General features: G+C 52.1%; 1 protein-coding gene across 6 annotated transcripts in view; it reads left to right on the top strand.

Annotated features, from left to right (window-relative positions):
• ALS2CL (ALS2 C-terminal like) overlaps positions 1-21,844 on the top strand; it is a 179,088-nt gene that overhangs the window by 128,081 nt on the left and 29,163 nt on the right. For all 6 annotated transcript variants that reach the window (XM_073551146.1, XM_073551141.1, XM_073551144.1 and 3 more), the window contains 8 exons: positions 1,337-1,402; positions 5,575-5,673; positions 6,888-7,049; positions 7,420-7,531; positions 12,075-12,152; positions 12,511-12,641; positions 12,935-13,108; positions 21,735-21,822. In XM_073551146.1, coding sequence (XP_073407247.1) covers positions 1,337-1,402; positions 5,575-5,673; positions 6,888-7,049; positions 7,420-7,531; positions 12,075-12,152; positions 12,511-12,641; positions 12,935-13,108; positions 21,735-21,822 — 910 coding nt within the window. The remainder of the gene's footprint in view (positions 1-1,336; positions 1,403-5,574; positions 5,674-6,887; positions 7,050-7,419; positions 7,532-12,074; positions 12,153-12,510; positions 12,642-12,934; positions 13,109-21,734; positions 21,823-21,844) is intronic.

The raw sequence follows: 21,844 nt of genomic DNA, 5'->3' as shown, positions 1-21,844 counted from the left end.
TTTCATTTTCCACCGTGAATACCGTGGAGAAGAAGGTGGGTAATATATTCGCTTTTTCCTCGTCATCTACAACCATTCTTTCCTCACAATTTTTTATGGGGCCTACACTGTCACTCATGATTCTTTTACTATAGATATAGGAGAAGAACAGCTTGGGATTAGTGTTACTCTCCTTTGTGCTTCTCTGTTTCCTTTTTGGCAGCTATAATTAGCTTTTTAGATAAAGTATTTTTCTCCCTATAGTTATTAGATCTTCAGCGGGGCCGTCCTGCTTTAGAAGTGTAAATGCTTTCTTGTTACTGGTAATCGCCCCTCTTCTGTGTTTAGCCACATTGGGTTTTTCCTATTTCTCGTCCTTTTATTCCCACAAGGTATAAACCGCTTACAGCGCCTATTTAGGATGTTCTTACACATTTCCCATTTATTATCTGTATTCTTATTTCTGAGAACATTGTCCCAGTCACACAGATTCAGGGCATCTCTAAGCTGGTCAGACTTTGCCTTCCTAAAGTTCAGTGTTTTTGTGACTCCCTGACAAGTCCCCCTAGCGAAACACAAGCGACACTGTACAATATTGTGGTCGCTATTTCCTAGATGCCGACCACCTGCAGATCTGTTATTCTGTCAGGTCTATTAGATAGTATTAGGTGTAAAGTGCTGCTCCTCCGGTTGGATTCTGCACCAATAGTGAGAGATAATTCTTCTTGGTTATTAGCAGAAACCTGTCGCCTTTATAGGTTTCGCAGGTCTCTGATTCCCAGTTAATATCCGGGTTGTTAAAGTCCCCCATAACAAGGACCTCATTATGGGTTGCAGCTTCATCTATCTGCCCTAGTAGTAGACTCTCCATGATTCCTGTTATATTTGGGGGGGTGTAACAGACCCCAGAGAATTTTGTTACTATTTTTCCCTCCATGTATTTCGACCCATATGGACTCGACATCCTCATTCCCTTCGCTAATATCCTCCCTTACAGTGGACTTTAGACAAGACTTTACATAAAGACAAACCCCTCCTTCTCCTCTCCGATTTTTATGATCCTTTCTAAACAGACTGTACCCCTGTAAGTTATCTGCCCGGTCATAGCTTCCATCTCACCATGTCTCTGTTATTCCCACTATGTCATAGTCACCTGTAGATGTTTCTGCTTCTAGTTCTTCCATCTTGTTTGTTGGACTCCAGCATCACAATGATCACTGTATAAAGAGGGAGATCTGCTGACATCCCAGGGGAAACAGTAATGCCGGCCACAAGGGTTGTCACTGTATTCCTAAATGTCACAGACAAATTTATTATGGAATTTCTGACATAAAATGTTCTCCCTTCTCCCACACAGGGGAACGATAAAATGGTCTGATGGACGCAACCACGTAGGAGATTTCAACTTCGGACAAGAAGATGGGTGAGAAACAAAATCCAAGACATCCACAGTGCCCCCCATAATAACAGCAACATCCACAGTGCCCCCCATAATAACAGCAGCATCCACAGTGCCCCCCATAATAACAGCGATATCCACAGTGCCCCCCATAATAACAGCAGCATCCACAGTGCCCCCCATAATAACAGCGATATCCACAGTGCTCCCATAATAACAGCAGCATCCACAGTGCCCCCCATAACAGTGATATCCACAGTGTCCCCATAATAACAGTGATATCCACAGTGCCCCCCATAATAACAGCGACATCCACAGTGCCCCCATAATAACAGTGATATCCACAGTGTCCCCATAATAACAGCGACATCCACAGTGCCCCCCATAATAACAGCGACATCCACAGTGCCCCCATAATAACAGCGACATCCACAGTGCCCCCATAATAACAGCGATATCCACAGTGTCCCCATAATAACAGTGATATCCACAGTGTCCCCATAATAACAGCGACATCCACAGTGCCCCCCATAATAACAGCGACATCCACAGTGCCCCCATAATAACAGCGACATCCACAGTGCCCCCATAATAACAGCGACATCCACAGTGCCCCCATAGTAAGATATTAAGGAGTTGCTCACTTATAGCCACTATAAAAGCACTTTGAGCTCCTCTCCCCAATAGAGGGAGCCATAGCTTGCCCTATGCCCCGCGATACTTCTGAAGGTGAACATGCCGGCGTCGCCACCCTTGCTTTATCTCCTGAATCAGCCCTCCTTCTGTTCCCTTCCCCCCACCCAGGGAAGAGGGGCGCTACTGTGCACCGCAGTACACCAAACCGACAAACAAGGCTACACAAACAAAGGCGACTGAAAAAAACAGGCATAGAAATATACACTCACCTATAACAGAGGAATGCACCGGGTAGTGGAGGACGGAGAAAAACCAAAGTAGAGGTGGGAAGGAAATTACCACACTTACAAACCATGCAACAGTCACAGATAACTCCTCCAAACACCTTCTCATATTAAAGGGAATCTGTCACCCCTTTTTTCGAATTTGAGCTGCCGGCACCACCATCAGGAGCTTATCTACAGCATTCTCTAATGCTGTAGATAAGCCAATGATGTAACCTGAAAGATAAGAAAAAAGATTTATATTATACTCATCCAGGGGCGGTCCCGGGTCCAGTTAGGGTTCGGAGGGAGTTGTGGTCTTGTCCGGCGCCTAGCATCTTGCAGCGATGACGTCCTCTTCATTTCTGCCCGTCACGGCTCCGGTGCAGGCGCACTGCTCTGCCCTGTTGAGGACTGAGCAGAATACTGCAGTGCGCAGGCGCCGGTCTCTGACGTCAACAGGGCAGAGCAGTGCGCCTGCGCAGGAGCCACGACAGCAAGAAAAGAAGAGGACGGCATCATATGAAGATGGGAAGCATCAGACCGGACGGCGACACACATTGGACCGGACCGAATGCCGGGGTGAGTATAATCTAACTCTTTTTTTCTTATCTTTCCGGTTACATCGGGGACTTATCTACAGCATTACAGAATGCATTACAGAATCCTGTAGATAAGCCCCTGATGGCGGTGCCGGCAGCTCATATTCGAAAAAAGGGTGACAGTTTTCCTTTAACTCCTCTCCTCCTAAGCCATGCAGCATAACCTAACTCTGACAATGTTGTCAGTCAGGACCCAGATTATATAGGGGATGGGAGTGGCTAACTGAGCTCAGCTAAGAGCTCAGACTCCCAAAATTTCCAACATGACCGATTAACCCCTGTTCTGCCAAAAAAAATTAACACCATTTAAAAAGAAGGTGAAGTGCTTCTTTTCAGTGCAGGAGTAGGAGCATTCAGATGCTGCGGTCTTCTGGCTCCTCTCTGTTGTAAGAATCCCGTGACATCCTCACTCACTATCTGTATTCTGTGCAGTATGTCTCTATGACTGCACTCTGAGCTCCTCTCTCCTTTCTCTTCTCCTATCCACTTTCACATCAGTATTCTATGCACTATGTCTCTATGACTGTTCTCTGAGCTCCTCTCTCCTTTCTCTTCACATCATAGAATGGTAGAGTTGGAAGGGACCTCCTGGGCCATCTGGTCCAACCCCCTGCTCAAAGCAGAATTCACTAAATCATCCCAGACAGATGTCTGTCCAGTGTCTGTGTGAAGACTTCTATTGAAGGAGAACTCACCACCTCTCATGGCAGCCTGTTCCACTCATTGATCACCCTAACTGTGAAATACCTCTCCTCACTCACTATCTATATTCTGTGCACTATGTCTCTATGACTGCGCTCTGGGCTCCTCTCTCCTTGTTCTTCTCCTCTCATCTCGCGCTCTCTGTATTTGTGCTCTGAACTCCTCTTTCCTATTCTCATTCCTGCTTAGGCTTTTATAGTGGTGTGGGGAAATGGACCGGCCGCGGGTACCTGCATGCCGGGTCTGGAACTTGAGAGGCTGCATCTCCTGTTCCCGCGGAGAAGCCTGAGTGGGACGGACCTTCCCCTGCTGTCGGGAGGGAGCAGGGGAGAGACGGGGCTTTCTGGAGTAACGGTGGGGTGGGGAGACGCGGAAAAACGCACGCAGGAGAGGGGAAGGCAAGTAAGAGGGAGCACGCGAAAGAGAAAGGTCCAACGCCAACAGAGAACAGCGCGCAGGAGAGTGGTGAGGAGTGTGCACGGTTTCCCCCTCCCTGACCAGAGCGTACTGGGGCAGTGACCAGCAATGCTGCACTCGAGGAGAGAGACAGAGACAGTGACCGCTGTGCAGAGAGTGCAGAGCCGTGTGAAGCCGAGCCAGAGAGTGCGGAGCCATGCAGAGCCGTGCACACGGACCAGCGCCCGCCGTCACTCACCGCTATCAGTGGAGACCAGAGGAGCGGGACGTACAGTGTGTGTCCAGTGACTGCCAGAGAACCGGGTGCTCTGCCCTACGTGACCGAGAGAACCGCACACGAGCTGCACAAGAGAGACCGTATACCAGACGGACACTTGCGCCCTGACTGGGTCAGTAGATAGTTGCCCTGACATTTTTGACCGTACGTTACTAGTGAAAATAGTTGAGAAGCCACGTTGGGCCCCAACAGGACTGTGGCCTGTGCCTGTCATTAGCCACGTTAATATATGGACAAGGGGCAGTGGGAGGTGTCGGAGACCGACCACTGTCACCAGAAGACGGACCAATGTCTACAGCGACCTCCAAGAGGAGGCGCAGCGCCCGACGTTGTTGGTGCTATTGAGTATGCGGCAGAAGCTGCAGAGCCAGGACTTCCTAATATACATCTTAGGGTGGTTTCACATTAGCGCTTTTTAAGCGCACGCACGGCCGGGGGTAGCTCCGCCCCCCGAGCCGGCTCTCTGCCCGGCGTGCCCGCCCCTTGCTTGAAGCGCCGCCTCCTAGCGCACAGCGGCGCCTGCGATCGGCGCACCCTATCTTTAGCATAGGGTGCGCAGATCGTGCGCAGGCCGTGCACTAGTTGCGCTTTGACCTGCGCTGCGCACTTTTGACGGTGCGCGCCAAAATCCGAAAAGTTTGATTTTGGCGCGCACGGCACACCGTCAAAAGTGCGCAGCGCAGGTCAAAGCGCAACTAGCGCACGGCCTGCGCACGATCTGCGCACCCTATGCTAAAGATAGGGTGCGCCGATCGCAGGCGCCGCTGTGCGCTAGGAGGCGGCGCTACAATCAAGGGGCGGGCACGCCGGGCAGAGAGTCGGCTCGGGGGCGGAGCTACCCCCGGCCGTGCGTGCGCTTAAAAAGCGCTAATGTGAAACCAGCCTTACACAAATTGTCGTATATTTGTACCGTTATTATTGTACTGTGCCTTTAATACCGTTTAACTCTTTGAGCTCCCGGCGTGGAGTAATCGCCCCTGTAAATAAACCTGTTAACCCCAGCGCTGCCTGCGTCCCATCACTGCATCCCACCTTCCTGCTTGATCTCCTACACTGGTTAGAAGTCAGCTACTTCTTACTGTCTTACCTGTTAGCGGCCATGGATTGTGATTGATCCAAACTGAATTGAGAATTATTTCGATCTGCAAAGATGATGAATTTAAAAAAAATTGTCCATATATAATTTGCCAAAGCTTTGCATTCCCCCAATGACCTGGAGGCTTCTGACATTCTTGCCTTTTTGAGGTTCATTACATATTGTAAACTCCGGGTGACACAGATCTTCCAATTGACTCGCAGGTTCGGAATATGTCTGATCCCGGACACCACCCGCGACCGATACGACTGTTATAAATGTCACTGGAGGAATGGCGCCATGTACGGATATGGAATCTGTGAGTAAGTAAAACCTGAATGTGGAGGGGAACCAAATGGAAAATGGTGATGAGCCCAGGTGGAGGATGATGATAGGGCACCAGGTGGAGGATGATGATGGGGCACCAGGTGGAGGATGATGATAGGGCACCAGGTGGAGGAGGATGATGATGGGGCACCAGGTGGAGGATGATGATAGGGCACCAGGTGGAGGATGATAATAGGGCACCAGGTGGAGGATGATGATGGGGAACCAGGTGTAGGATGATGAATGATGGGGCACCAGGTGGAGGATGATGATTGGGCACCAGGTGGAGGATGATGATAGGGCACCAGGTGGAGGATGATGAATGATGGGGCACCAGGTGGAGGATGATGATAGGGCACCAGGTGGAGGATGATGATAGGGCACCAGGTGGAGGATGATGATGGGGCACCAGGTGGAGGATGATGATGGGGCACCAGGTGGAGGAGGATGATGGGGCACCAGGTGGAGGATGATGATAGGGCACCAGGTGGAGGATGATGATGGGGCACCAGGTGGAGGATGATGATAGGGCACCAGGTGGAGGATGATGAATGATGGGGCACCAGGTGGAGGATGATGATAGGGCACCAGGTGGAGGATGATGATGGGGCACCAGGTGGAGGATGATGATGGGGCACCAGGTGGAGGATCATGATGGGACCCCAGGTGGAGGATGATGATGGGGCCCCAGGTGGAGGATCATGATGGGACCCCAGGTGGAGGATGATGATGGGGCACCAGGTGGAGGATGATGATGGAGCCCCAAGTGGAGGATGATGATGGGGCACCAGGTGGAGGATGATGATGGGGCCCCAGGTGAAGGATGATGATGGGGCCCCAGGTGGAGGGTGATGATGGGGCCCATGTGGAGGCTGATGATGGGGCCTCAGGTGGAGGCTGATGATGGGGCCTCAGGTGGAGGCTGATGATGGGGCACCAGGTAGAGGATGATGATGGGGTCCCAGGTGGAGGATGATGATGGGGGCCCCAGGTGGGGAAGGGTGGTTGGGCCCCAATGGTGAATGGTGATGTCAGTGAATGGAATCTTTCTTCTGTACGTCCAGAGCTTCAGTTTGATCAGATGCTTCTCACAGCTGAGGGTGTGTTATTGGTCAGTATCAGGCTCCTGAAGTGGAATCTGCCCAGGGGCCCCCTGTGCATGGAGGCTGTGCGTACTCCGTGTATCACACGCCTCATCTGTATTTTCCAGGTACGCAGATGAGTCCGTGTATAAAGGTTATTTTAAGGACAACGCGCGTCACGGATTTGGCGTCTTGGAGAATCGGACGTCCGCCACAACCTCCTGGATATACACTGGAAGCTGGGAGAAGGACAAGAGGTCGGGATACGGAGTCTGGGAGACTTTAGACAAGTGAGTGACAACCTGGGCAGGAGGCACAATATGTCAATCAGTACGGTGAAATGTTTTCATCCTGCTCCTCCTGCTTCACCAAGAAGGCTGAGAGGGAGAGAAGTGGAGGAGAGCGATCGCTGTGCCATATAGAGCTTGTAGCCACTGCACCAGCACAGCGAGGATAACAATGTATTGCTGTAATCCAAAGGAAAGCGATTACTGCACCACCGTGGTATAAGACAACGGCACAGAGGCTTGTGTGGAAATGTTTTATTTTTTTTATCCTAGAATTCGAGAGCGATTATAAAACTGAACAGAATAATGACTGCAGCTCTGGAGGTGACTGGAGCACACACAGCAAAATAACATGACTGTTCTGTTTCCACAGCAGTGAGAGATACATCGGGATGTGGCAGGAGAACCAGAGACACGGCCTCGGAATCGTCCTCCTAAACACAGGCGCCTATTATCAAGGGGTCTTCATCAATAATAAACTGGTGGTACGTACCCTAATGTGACCAAACCGACCCACGACATTGGATCCCAGCCCTGCAACTTCTGTATACAGGGAGCTCCCCCTAGTGGTGACTACAGACAGGATCTTATCATGTATCTCTGTATACAGGGAGCTCCCCCTAGTGGTGACTACAGACAGGATCTTATCATGTATCTCTGTATACAGGGAGCTCCCCCTAATGATGGCTGCAGACAGGATCTTATCATGTATCTCTGTATACAGGGAGCTCCCCGTAGTGGTGGCTGCAGACTGGATCTTATCATGTATCTCTGTGTACAGGGAGCTCCCCCTAGTGGTGGCTGCAGACAGGATCTTATCATGTATCTCTCTATACAGGGAGCTCCCCCTAGTGGTGACTGCAAACAGGATCTTATCATGTATCTCTGTATACAGGGAGCTCCCCGTAGTGGTGGCTGCAGACTGGATCTTATCATGTATCTCTGTGTACAGGGAGCTCCCCCTAGTGGTGGCTGCAGACAGGATCTTATCATGTATCTCTCTATACAGGGAGCTCCCCCTAGTGGTGACTGCAAACAGGATCTTATCATGTATCTGTATACAGGGAGCTCCCCGTAGTGGTGACTGCAGACAGGATCTTATAATGTATCACTGTATACAGGGAGCTCCCCCTAGTGGAGGCTGCAGACAGGATCTTATCATGTATCTCTGTATACAGGGAGCTCCCCCTAGTGGTGGCTGCAGACAGGATCTTATCATGTATCTCTGTATACAGGGAGCTCCCCCTAGTGGTGACTGCAGACAGGATCTTATAATGTATCTCTGTATACAGGGAGCTCCACCTAGTGGTGGATGCAGACAGGATCTTATCATGTATCTCTGTATACAGGGCGCTCCCCCTAGTGGTGGCTGCAGACAGGATCTTATCATGTATCTCTGTATACAGGGAGCTCCCCCTAGTGGTGGCTGTAGACAGAATCTTATCATGTATCTCTGTATACAGGGAGCTCCCCCTAGTGGTGGCTGCAGACAGGATCTTATCATGTATCCCTGTATACAGGGAGCTCCCCCTAGTGGTGACTGCAAACAGGATCTTATCATGTATCTCTGTATACAGGGAGCTCCCCCTAGTGGTGTCTGCAGACACGATCTTATCATGTATCTCTGTACACAGGGAGCTCCACCTAGTGGTGACTGCAGACAGGATCTTATCATGTATCTCTGTATACAGGGAGCTCCCCCTAGTGGTGGCTGCAGACAGGATCTTATCATGTATCTCTGTATACAGGGAGCTCCCCCTAGTGGTGGCTGCAAACAGGATCTTATCATATATCTCGGTATGCAGGGAGCTCTCCCCCTAGTGGTGACTGCAAACAGGATCTTATCATGTATCTCTGTATACAGGGAGCTCCCCCCCAGTGGTGTCTGCAAACAGGATCTTACCATGTATCTCTGTATACAGGGAGCTCCCCCTAGTGGTGGCTGCAGACAGGATCTTACCGTGACAGGGAGCTCCCCCTAATGGTGACTGCAGACAGGATCTTATCATGTATCTCTGTATACAGGGAGCTCCCCCCTAGTGGTGACTGCAGACAGGATCTTATTATGTATCTCTTTATACAGGGAGCTCCCCCTAGTGGTGTCTGCATACAGGATCTTATCATGTATCTCTGTATACAGGGAGCTCCCCCTAGTGTTGGCTGCAGACAGGATCTTATCATGTATCTCTGTATACAGGTAGCTCCCCCTAGTGGTGGCTGCAGACAGGATCTTATCATGTATCTCTGTATACAGGGAGCTCCCCCTAGTGGTGGCTGCAGACATGATTTATCATGTATCTCTGTATACAGGGAGCTCCCCCTAGTGGTGACTGCAGACAGGATCTTATCATGTATCTCTGTATACAGGAAGCTCCCCCTAGTGGTGGCTGCAGACAGGATCTTATCATGTATCTCTGTATACAGGGAGCTCCCCCTAGTGGGGCTGCAGACAGGATCTTATCATGTATCTCTGTATACAGGGAGCTCCCCCTAGTGGTGACTACAGACAGGGTCTTATCATGTATCTCTGTATACAGGGAGCTCCCCCTAGTGGTGACTGCAGAAAGGCTCTTATCATGTATCTCTGTACACAGGGAGCACCCCCTAGTGGTGGCTGTAGACAGAATCTTATCATGTATCTCTGTATACAGGGAGCTCCCCCTAGTGGTGGCTGCAGACAGGATCTTATCATGTATCCCTGTATACAGGGAGCTCCCCCTAGTGGTGACTGCAAACAGGATCTTATCATGTATCTCTGTATACATGGAGCTCCCCCCCAGTGGTGTCTGCAAACAGGATCTTACCATGTATCTCTGTATACAGGGAGCTCCCCCTAGTGGTGGCTGCAGACAGGATCTTACCGTGACAGGGAGCTCCCCCTAATGGTGACTGCAGACAGGATCTTATCATGTATCTCTGTATACAGGGAGCTCCCGCCTAGTGGTGACTGCAGACAGGATCTTATTATGTATCTCTTTATACAGGGAGCTCCCCCTAGTGGTGTCTGCAGACAGGATCTTATCATGTATCTCTGTATACAGGGAGCTCCCCCTAGTGTTGGCTGCAGACAGGATCTTATCATGTATCTCTGTATACAGGGAGCTCCCCCTAGTGGTGGCTGCAGACAGGATCTTATCATGTATCTCTGTATACAGGGAGCTCCCCCTAGTGGTGGCTGCAGACATGATTTATCATGTATCTCTGTATACAGGGAGCTCCCCCTAGTGGTGACTACAGACAGGATCTTATCATGTATCTCTGTATACAGGAAGCTCCCCCTAGTGGTGACTGCAGACAGGATCTTATCATGTATCTCTATATGCAGGGAGCTCCCCCTAGTGGTGACTGCAGACAGGGTCTTATCATGTATCTCTGTATGCAGGGAGCTCTCCCTAGTGGTGACTGCAGACAGGATCTTATCATGTATCTCTGTATACAGGGAGCTCCCCCTAGTGGTGACTTCAGAAAGGCTCTTATCATGTATCTCTGTATACAGGGAGCTCCGCCTAGTGGTGACTGCAGACAGAATCTTATCATGTATCTCTGTATACAGGGAGCTCCCCCTAGTGTTGGCTGCAGACAGGATCTTATCATGTATCTCTGTATACAGGGAGCTCCCCCTAGTGGTGACTGCAAACAGGATCTTATCATGTATCTCTGTATACAGGGAGCCCCCCCTAGTGGTGACTGCAGACAGGATCTTATAATGTATCTCTGTATACAGGGAGCTCCCCCTAGTGGTGAATGCAGAAAGGCTCTTATCATGTATCTCTGTATACAGGGAGCTCCGCCTAGTGGTGACTGCAGACAGAATCTTATCATGTATCTCTGTATACAGGGAGCTCCCCTAGTGTTGGCTGCAGACAGGATCTTATCATGTATCTCTGTTTACAGGGAGCTCCCCCTAGTGGTGGCTGCAGACAGGATCTTATCATGTATCTCTGTATACAGGGAGCTCCCCCTAGTGGTGGCTGCAGACAGGATCTTATCATGTATCTCTGTATACAGGGAGCTCCCCCTAGTGGTGGCTGCAGACAGGATCTTATCATGTATCTCTGTTTACAGGGAGCTCCCCCTAGTGGTGGCTGCAGACAGGATCTTATCATGTATCTCTGTATACAGGGAGCTCCCCCTAGTGGTGGCTGCAGACAGGATCTTATCATGTATCCCTGTATACAGGGAGCTCCCCCTAGTGCTGACTGCAAACAGGATCTTATCATGTATCTCTGTATACAGGGAACTCCCCCTAGTGGTGGCTGCAGACAGGATCTTATCATGTATCTCTGTATACAGGGAGCTCCCCCCAGTGGTGTCTGCAGACACGATCTTATCATGTATCTCTGTATACAGGGAGCTCCCCCTAGTGGTGACTGCAGACAGGATCTTATCATGTATCTCTGTATACAGGGAGCTCCCCCTAGTGGTGGCTGCAGACAGGATCTTATCATGTATCTCTGTATACAGGGAGCTCCCCCTAGTGGTGGCTGCAAACGGGATCTTATCATATATCTCGGTATACAGGGAGCTCCCCCTAGTGGTGACTGCAGACCGGATCTTATCATGTATCTCTGTATACAGGGAGCTCCCCCCAGTGGTGTCTGCAAACAGGATCTTACCATGTATCTCTGTATACAGGGAGCTCCCCCTAGTGGTGGCTGCAGACAGAATCTTACCGTGACAGGTAGCTCCCCCTAATAGTGACTGCAGACAGGATTTTATCATGTATCTCTGTATACAGGGAGCTCCCCCCTAGTGGTGACTGCAGACAGGATCTCATCATGTATCTCTGTATACAGGGATCTCCCCCTAGTGGTGTCTGCAGACAGGATCTTATCATGTATCTCTGTATACAGGGAGCTCCCCCTAGTGATGGCTGCAGACAGGATCTTATCATGTATCTCTGTATACAGGGAGCTCCCCCTAGTGGTGGCTGCAGTCAGGATATTATCATGTTTCTCTGTATACAGGGAGCTCCCCCTAGTGGGGGCTGCACATAGGATCTTATTATGGATACTATGATTTTTCTAGGGTCCTGGTGTTCTGATTACGGAGGATAATAACATATATGAAGGAGAATTCACTGAGGATTGTTTCCTATCTGGAAAGGTTTGTATGACACACGTATATTTTTTCTTCTTACGCCGTACCTTGTCCCTTGCAGTTTGGGGTTCAGTTCATTTTTTATCATTTTTTATTTATAGTTTTTTTCCCCTTAAAGTAAAATAATAAAATAAAGAAATAGGTTTTATAATAGAAACTTGGATCCTACACAATAGCTGCCACCCGTGTCCTCTTTCAGTGGTTGTTGGTATCCATCTGTCTTTGTGCCTTGGCTTTCTGCTCCTGAAGCAGGGAGCTCAGGATGAATACATCCAGTGTGGAGGATTGTGTGCTTTGTGGTTTGTCCGCTCCTCGGCTCCTAGTACTATCTTAATACAATAAATTATATCTGGTTGATTTATAGGGAAAACTCACTTTCGCCAATGGATTCACCTTGGTGGGATCATTCAATAAAACGCCGCACAGCGGCCTGCAGACACAGGGGGTCCTCACCACGGCCAGTGGTTTCCAGGACGAGGTCCTGAAGAATAAGTTGTGAGTAATAATCAATGGAGAAATCGATGTCAGGTGAAGGAAAATGAAATCTTTGGATATAAAGTGAGACGTGAAATTCAGAATGTATTACACATGAGAGCAATGAAATGGCGCCATCTAGTGGTCAAACCAACACACAAAGATCAGGATATTTCCCATAGATATCATTGACACAGCGCCATCTAGTGTTCGGCTTTGAGAATACACATACAGTATAAACTCCTGGTTTTTCCAGTTTCCTTTGCTCAGCCATCACTCGCCGATAATTACTGCACTTGTTTCTCACCTCGCAGTCAGTTTGGCGCCGGGTCGTTCCCGGTGGAGGAGCGCTGGCAGGGTATATTCGAGCAATTCCAGAAATTCCTTGAATCTGGATGCAAAAGAGAAAGTGAGGAATCGTTCCTGGGTTTTCATGTCAAGTCCAGCAAGAAACTGCAGAAGTCGCAGGAGTATCTGCACTGTCCGAGGTGAGCGGGGCGCTGAGATAAGGGCAATGACATGTCTGCATGCAGTGGGGTAGGAGGAGGTACAAATACTTCTGCAACGGCCCCCAATAATGGGGAAATCTCATAGGAGAGGCCGCAACTTAGGATGGAAGGAAACCGGCGACCGACTGTAAAGTCAGCGCAACACGGTATCACCGCAGCACAGAGGATGTCAGGAGGCCATCAGTAGGGGTCTTGTAGATGGTATCACCGCAGCACAGAGGATGTCAGGGGCCATCAGTAGGGGTCTTGTAGGCGGTGTCACAGAAGCACAGAGGATGTCAGGGGCCATCAGTAGGGGTCTTTTAGACGGTATCACCGCAGCACAGAGGATGTCAGGAGGTCATCAGTAGGGTCTTGTAGGCGGTGTCACAGCAGCACAGAGGATGTCAGAGGCCATCAGTAGGGGTCTTGTAGGCGGTGTCACAGCAGCACAGAGGATGTCAGGGGCCATCAGTAGGGGTCTTGTAGACGGTATCACCGCAGCACAGAGGATGTCAGGGGCCATCAGTAGGGGTCTTGTAGGCGGTGTCACAGAAGCACAGAGGATGTCAGGAGGCCATCAGTAGGGGTCTTGTAGGCGGTGTCACAGCAGCACAGAGGAAGTCAGGAGGTCATCAGTAGGGGTCTTGTAGACGGTGTCACAGCAGCACAGAGGATGTCAGGGGCCATCAGTAGGGGTCTTGTAGGCGGTGTCACAGCAGCACAGAGGATGTCAGGGGCCATCAGTATGGGTCTTGTAGACGGTGTCACAGCAGCACAGAGGATGTCAGGGGCCATCAGTAGGGGTCTTGTAGGCGGTGTCACAGCAGTACAGAAGATGTCAGGGGCCATCAGTAGGGGTCTTGTAGGCGGTCACAGCAGCACAGAGGATGTCAGGGGCCATCAGTAGGGGTCTTGTAGGCGATGTCACAGCAGCACAGAGGATGTCAGGGGCCATCAGTAGGGGTCTTGTAGGCGATGTCACAGCAGTACAGAAGATGTCAGGGGCCATCAGTAGGGGTCTTGTAGGCGGTGTCACAGCAGCACAGAGGATGTCAGGGGCCATCAGTAGGGGTCTTGTAGGCGGTGTCACAGCAGTACAGAAGATGTCAGGGGCCATCAGTAGGGGTCTTGTAGACGGTGTCACAGCAGCACAGAGGATGTCAGGGGCCATCAGTAGGGGTCTTGTAGGTGGTGTCACAGCAGCACAGAGGATGTCAGGGGCCATCAGTATGGGTCTTGTAGACGGTGTCACAGCAGCACAGAGGATGTCTGGGGCCATCAGTAGCGGTCTTGTAGGCGGTGTCACAGCAGCACAGAGGATGTCAGGAGCCATCAGTAGGGGTCTTGTAGACGGTGTCACAGCAGTACAGAGGATGTCAGGGGCCATCAGTAGGGGTCTTGTAGACGGTGTCACAGCAGTACAGAGGATGTCAGGAGCCATCAGTAGGGGTCTTGTAGACGGTGTCACAGCAGTACAGAAGATGTCAGGGGCCATCAGTAGGGGTCTTGTAGACGGTGTCACAGCAGTACAGAGGATGTCAGGGGCCATCAGTAGGGGTCTTGTAGACGGTGTCACAGCAGCACAGAGGATGTCAGGGGCCATCAGTAGGGGTCTTGTAGGCGGTGTCACAGCAGCACAGAGGATGTCAGGGGCCATCAGTAGGGGTCTTGTAGGCGGTGTCACAGCAGTACAGAAGATGTCAGGGGCCATCAGTAGGGGTCTTGTAGACGGTGTCACAGCAGCACAGAGGATGTCAGGAGGCCATCAGTAGGGGTCTTGTAGGCGGTGTCACAGCAGCACAGAGGATGTCAGAGGCCATCAGTAGGGGTCTTGTAGGCGGTGTCACAGTAGCACAGAGGATGTCAGGAGCCATCAGTAGGGGTCTTATAGACGGTGTCACAGCAGCACAGAGGATGTCAGAGGCCATCAGTAGGGGTCTTGTAGGCGGTGTCACAGCAGCACAGAGGATGTGAGAGGCCATCAGTAGGGGTCTTGTAGGCGGTGTCACAGCAGTACAGAAGATGTCAGGGGCCATCAGTAGGGGTCTTGTAGACGATGTCACAGCAGCACAGAGGATGTCAGGAGGCCGTCAGTATGGGTCTTGTAGACGGTGTCACAGCAGCACAGAGGATGTCAGAGGCCATCAGTAGGGGTCTTGTAGGCGATATCACAGCAGTACAGAAGATGTCAGGGGCCATCAGTAGGGGTCTTGTAGGCGGTGTCACAGCAGCACAGAGAATGTCAGGGGCCATCAGTATGGGTCTTGTAGACGGTGTCACAGCAGCACAGAGGATGTCTGGGGCCATCAGTAGCGGTCTTGTAGGCGGTGTCACAGCAGCACAGAGGATGTCAGGGGCCATCAGTATGGGTCTTGTAGGCGGTGTCACAGCAGCACAGAGGATGTCAGGGGCCGTCAGTAGGGGTCTTGTAGACGGTGTCACAGCAGTACAGAGGATGTCAGGAGCCATCAGTAGGGCTCTTGTAGACGGTGTCACAGCAGTACAGAAGATGTCAGGGGCCATCAGTAGGGGTCTTGTAGGCGGTGTCACAGCAGTACAGAAGATGTCAGGGGCCATCAGTAGGGGTCTTGTAGGCGGTGTCACAGCAGCACAGAGGATGTCAGAGGCCATCAGTAGGGGTCTTGTAGACGGTGTCACAGCAGTACAGAAGATGTCAGGGGCCATCAGTAGGGGTCTTGTAGGCGGTGTCACAGCAGTACAGAAGATGTCAGGGGCCATCAGTAGGGGTCTTGTAGGCGGTGTCACAGCAGCACAGAGGATGTCAGAGGCCATCAGTAGGGGTCTTGTAGGCGGTGTCACAGCAGTACAGAAGATGTCAGGGGCCATCAGTAGGGGTCTTGTAGACGATGTCACAGCAGCACAGAGGATGTCAGGAGGCCGTCAGTATGGGTCTTGTAGACGGTGTCACAGCAGCACAGAGGATGTCAGGGGCCATCAGTAGGGGTCTTGTAGGCGGTGTCACAGCAGCACAGAGGATGTCAGGGGCCATCAGTAGGGGTCTTGTAGACGGTGTCACAGCAGCACAGAGGATGTCAGGGGCCATCAGTAGGGGTCTTGTAGGCGGTGTCACAGCAGCACAGAGGATGTCAGGGGCCATCAGTATGGGTCTTGTAGGCGGTGTCACAGCAGCACAGAGGATGTCACGGGCCATCAGTAAGGGTCCTGTAGACGGTGTCACAGCAGCAAAGAGGATGTCAGGGGCCATCAGTAGGGGTCTTGTAGACGGTGTCACAGCAGCACAGAAGATGTCAGGGGCCATCAGTAGGGGTCTTGTAGACGGTGTCACAGCAGCACAGAGGATGTCAGGAGGCCATCAGTAGGGGTCTTGTAGGCGGTATCACAGCAGCACAGAGGATGTCAGGGGCCGTCAGTAGGGGTCTTGTAGACGATGTTACAGCAGCACAGAAGATGTCAGGGGCCATCAGTAGGGGTCTTGTAGGCGGTGTCACAGCAGCACAGAGGATGTCAGGGGCCGTCAGTAGGGGTCTTGTAGACGATGTTACAGCAGCACAGAAGATGTCAGGGGCCATCAGTAGGGGTCTTGTAGGCGGTGTCACAGCAGGACAGAGGATGTCAGGGGCCATCAGTAGGGGTCTTGTAGGCGGTGTCACAGCAGCACAGAGGATGTCAGGGGCCATCAGTAAGGGTCTTGTAGACGATGTCACAGAAGCACAGAGGATGTCAGGGGCCATCAGTAGGGGTCTTGTAGGCGGTGTCACAGCAGCACAGAGGATGTCAGAGGCCATCAGTAGGGGTCTTGTAGACGGTGTCACAGCAGCACAGAGGATGTCAAGGGCCATCAGTAGGGGTCTTGTAGGCGGTGTCACAGCAGCACAGAGGATGTCAGGGGCCATCAGTAGGGGTCTTGTAGGCAGTGTCACAGCAGCACAGTGGATCTCAGGAGGCCATCAGTAGGGGTCTTGTAGACGGTATCACCGCAGCACAGAGGATGTCAGGGGCCATCAGTAGGGGTCTTGTAGACGGTATCACCGCAGCACAGAGGATGTCAGAGGCCATCAGTAGGGGTCTTGTAGGCAGTATCACAGCAGCACAGAGGATGTCAGGAGGACATCGGTAGGGGTCTTGTAGACGGTGTCACAGCAGCACAGAGGATGTCAGGGGCCATCAGTAGGGATCTTGTAGGCAGTGTCACAGCAGCACAGAGGATGTCAGGGGCCATCAGTAGGGGTCTTGTAGACGGTATCACCGCAGCACAGAGGATGTCAGGGGCCATCAGTAGGGGTCTTGTAGACGGTATCACCGCAGCACAGAGGATGTCAGAGGCCATCAGTAGGGGTCTTGTAGGCGGTATCACAGCAGCACAGAGGATGTCAGGAGGACATCAGTAGGGGTCTTGTAGACGGTGTCACAGCAGCACAGAGGATGTCAGGGGCCATCAGTAGGGGTCTTGTAGGCGGTGTCACAGCAGCACAGAGGATGTCAGGGGCCATCAGTAGGGGTCTTGTAGACGGTATCACCGCAGCACATAGGATGTCAGGGGCCATCAGTAGGGGTCTTGTAGACGGTGTCACAGCAGCACAGAGTGTGTCAGGGGCCATCAGTAGGGATCTTGTAGGCGGTGTCACAGCAGCACAGAGGATGTCAGGGGCCATCAGTAGGGATCTTGTAGGCGGTGTCACAGCAGCACAGAGGATGGCAGGAGGCCATCAGTAGGGGTCTTGTAGACGATGTCACAGCAGCACAGAGGATGTCAGGGGCCATCAGTAGGGGTCTTGTAGACGATGTCACAGCAGCACAGAAGATGTCAGGGGCCATAAGTAGGGGTCTTGTAGGCGGTGTCACAGCAGAACAGAGGATGTCAGGAGGCCGTCAGTAGGGGTCTTGTAGGCGGTGTCACAGCAGTACAGAGGATGTCAGTGGCCTTCAGTAGGGGTCTTGTAGACGGTGTCACAACAGCACAGAAGATGTCAGGAGGCCATCAGTAGGGGTCTTGTAGGCGGTGTCACAGCAGCACAGAGGATGTCAGGAGGCCATCAGTAGGGGTCTTGTAGGCGGTGTCACAGCAGCACAGAAGATGTCAGGGGCCATCAGTAGGGGTCTTGTAGACGATGTTACAGCAGCACAGAAGATATCAGGGGCCAACAGTAGGGGTCTTGTAGGCGGTGTTACAGCAGCACAGAGGATGTCAGGGGCCATCAGTAGGGGTCTTGTAGACGATGTCAAAGCAGCACAGAGGATGTCAGGGGCCATCACTAGGGGTGTTGTAGGCGATGTTACAGCAGCACAGAAGGTGTCAGGGGCCATCAGTAGGGGTCTTGTAGACGATGTCACAGCAGTACAGAGGATGTCAGAGGCCATCAGTAGGGGTCTTGTAGGCGGTGTCACAGCAGCACAGAGGATGTCAGGAGGCCATCAGTTGGGGTCTTGTAGGCGGTGTCACAGCAGCACAGAGGATGTCAGGGGCCATCAGTAGGGGTCTTGTAGACGATGTTACAGCAGCACAGAAGATGTCAGGGGCCTTCAATAGGGGTCTTGTAGACGATGTTACAGCAGCACAGAAGATGTCAGGGGCCATCAGTTGGGGTCTTGTAGGCGGTGTCACAGCAGCACAGAGGATGTCAGGGGCCATCAGTAGGGGTCTTGTAGGCGGTGTCACAGCAGCACAGAGGATGTCAGGGGCCATCAGTAGGGGTCTTGTAGACGTTGTCACAGCAGCACAGAGGATGTCAGGGGCCATCAGTAGGGGTCTTGTAGGCAGTGTCACAGCAGCACAGAAGATGTCAGGGGCCATCAGTAGGGGTCTTGTAGACGATGTTACAGCAGCACAGAAGATGTCAGGGGCCATCAGTAGGGTTCTTGTAGGCGATGGTACAGCAGCACAGAAGATGTCAGGGGCCATCAGTAGGGGTCTTGTAGGTGGTGTCACAGCAGCACAGAGGATGTCAGGAGGCCATCAGTAGGGGTCTTGTAGGCGGTGTCACAGCAGAACAGAGGATGTCAGGAAGCCATCAGTAGGGGTCTTGTAGGCGGTGTCACAGCAGCACAGAGGATGTCAGGAGGCCATCAGTAGGGGTCTTGTAGACGATGTCACAGCAGCACAGAGGATGTCAGGAGGCCATCAGAAGGGGTCTTGTAGACGATGTCACAGCAGCACAGAGGATGTCAGAGGCCATCAGTAGGGGTCTTGTAGGCGGTGTCACAGCAGCACAGAGGATGTCAGGAGGTCATCAGTAGGGGTCTTGTAGACGGTGTCACAGCAGTACAGAGGATGTCAGGGGCCATCAGTAGGGGTCTTTTAGGCGGTGTCACAGCAGAACAGAGGATGTCAGGAGGCCATCAGTAGGGGTCTTGTAGACGGTGTCACAGCAGTACAGAAGATGTCAGAGGCCATCAGTAGGGGTCTTGTAGGCGGTGTCACAGCAGCACAGAGGATGTCAGGAGGCCATCAGTAGGGGTCTTGTAGACGGTGTCACAGCAGTACAGAAGATGTCAGAGGCCATCAGTAGGGGTCTTGTAGACGATGTCACAGCAGCACAGAGGATGTCAGGGGCCATCAGTAGGGGTCTTGTAGACGGTGCCACAGCAGTACAGAAGATGTCAGAGGCCATCAGTAGGGGTCTTGTAGACGGTGTCACAGCAGCACAGAGGATGTCAGGAGGCCATCAGTAGGGGTCTTGTAGACGGTGTCACAGCAGCACAGAGGATGTCAGAGGCCATCAGTAGGGGTCTTGTAGGCGGTGTCACAGCAGCACAGAGGATGTCAGGAGGTCATCAGTAGGGGTCTTGTAGACGATGTCACAGCAGCACAGAGGATGTCAGGAGGCCATCAGTAGGGGTCTTGTAGACGGTGTCACAGCAGTACAGAGGATGTCAGGGGCCATCAGTAGGGGTCTTGTAGGCGGTGTCACAGCAGTACAGAGGATGTCAGGGGCCATCAGTAGGGGTCTTGTAGACGGTGTCACAGCAGCACAGAGGATGTCAGGGGCCATCAGTAGGGGTCCTGTAGGCGGTGTCACAGCAGCACAGAGGATGTCAGGAGGTCATCCGTATGGGTCTTGTAGACGGTGTCACAGCAGCACAGAGGATGTCAGAGGCCATCAGTAGGGGTCTTGTAGGCGGTGTCACGGCAGCACAGAGGATGTCAGGAGGTCATCAGTAGGGTCTTGTAGACGGTGTCACAGCAGTACAGAGGATGTCAGGGGCCATCAGTAGGGGTCTTGTAGGCGGTGTCACAGCAGTAGAGAGGATGTCAGGGGCCATCAGTAGGGGTCTTGTAGATGGTGTCACAGCAGCACAGATGATGTCAGAGGCCATCAGTAGGGGTCTTGTAGGCGGTGTCAAAGCAGCACAGAGGATGTCAGAGGCCATCAGTAGGGGTCTTGTAGACGGAGTAACAGCAGCACAGAGGATGTCAGGGGCCATCAGTAGGGGTCTTGTAGACGATGTCACAGGAGCACAGAGGATGTCAGAGGCCATCAGTAGGGGTCTTGTAGGCGGTGTCACAGCAGCACAGAAAATGTCAGGGGCCATCAGTAGGGATCTTGTAGGCGTTGAGACAGCAGTACAGAGGATGTCAGGAGGCCATCAGTAGGGGTCTTGTAGGCGGTGAGACAGCAGTACAGAAGATGTCAGGGGCCATCAGTAGGGGTCTTGTAGGCGGTGTCACAGCAGCACAGAAGATGTCAGGGGCCATCAGTAGGGGTCTTGTAGGCGGTGTCACAGCAGCACAGAAGATGTCAGGGGCCATCAGTAGGGGTCTTGTAGGCGGTGTCACAGCAGCATAGAGGATGTCAGGGGCCATCAGTAGGGATCTTGTAGACGGTGTCCCAGCAGTACAGAGGATGTCAGGAGGTCATCAGTAGGGGTCTTGTAGACGGTGTCACAGCAGTACAGAGGATGTCAGGGGCCATCAGTAGGGGTCTTGTAGGCGGTGTCACAGCAGCACAGAGGATGTCAGGGGCCATCAGTAGGGGTCTTGTAGGCGGTGTCACAGCAGCACAGAGGATGTCAGGGGCCATCAGTAGGGGTCTTGTAGGTGGTGAGACAGCAGTACAGAGGATGTCAGGGGCCATCAGTAGGGATCTTGTAGACGGTGTCACAGCAGCACAGAGGATGTCAGGGGCCATCAGTAGGGGTCTTGTAGACGGTGTCACAGCAGTACAGAGGATGTCAGGGGCCATCAGTAGGGATCTTGTAGACGGTGTCACAGCAGTGCAGAGGATGTCAGGGGCCATCAGTAGGGATCTTGTAGACGGTGTCACAGCAGTGCAGAGGATGTCAGGGGCCATCAGTAGGGGTCTTGTAGGCGGTGTCACAGCAGCACAGAGGATGTCAGGGGCCATCAGTAGGGGTCTTGTAGACGGTGTCACAGCAGTACAGAGGATGTCAGGGGCCATCAGTAGGGGTCTTGTAGGCAGTGTCACAGCAGCACAGAGGATGTCAGGGGCCATCAGTAGGGGTCTTGTAGGCGGTGTCACAGCAGCACAGAGGATGTCAGGGGCCATCAGTAGGGGTCTTGTAGACGGTGTCACAGCAGTACAGAGGATGTCAGGGGCCATCAGTAGGGGTCTTGTAGGCGGTGTCACAGCAGCGAGTGTTTCTGTCCTAATATCCAGAACCTAATGATTGTGTCTTTTCTCAGGGACAACGAGAAGGACTTGGGTCAGATTGAAGATGTTCTGCAGGAGCTGAGTCTGGAAGCTGAATCTCTACAGAAATATCTGGAGAAGGTAAAACACCGCCATGTGTTTA

The sequence above is a fragment of the Dendrobates tinctorius genome, unplaced genomic scaffold (assembly GCF_039654945.1).
Source record: "Dendrobates tinctorius isolate UK_male_01 unplaced genomic scaffold, ASM3965494v1 ptg000173l, whole genome shotgun sequence".
In the NCBI taxonomy this organism is placed as follows: domain Eukaryota; kingdom Metazoa; phylum Chordata; class Amphibia; order Anura; family Dendrobatidae; genus Dendrobates; species Dendrobates tinctorius.
This window is presented reverse-complemented; position numbering and strand designations above follow the sequence as displayed.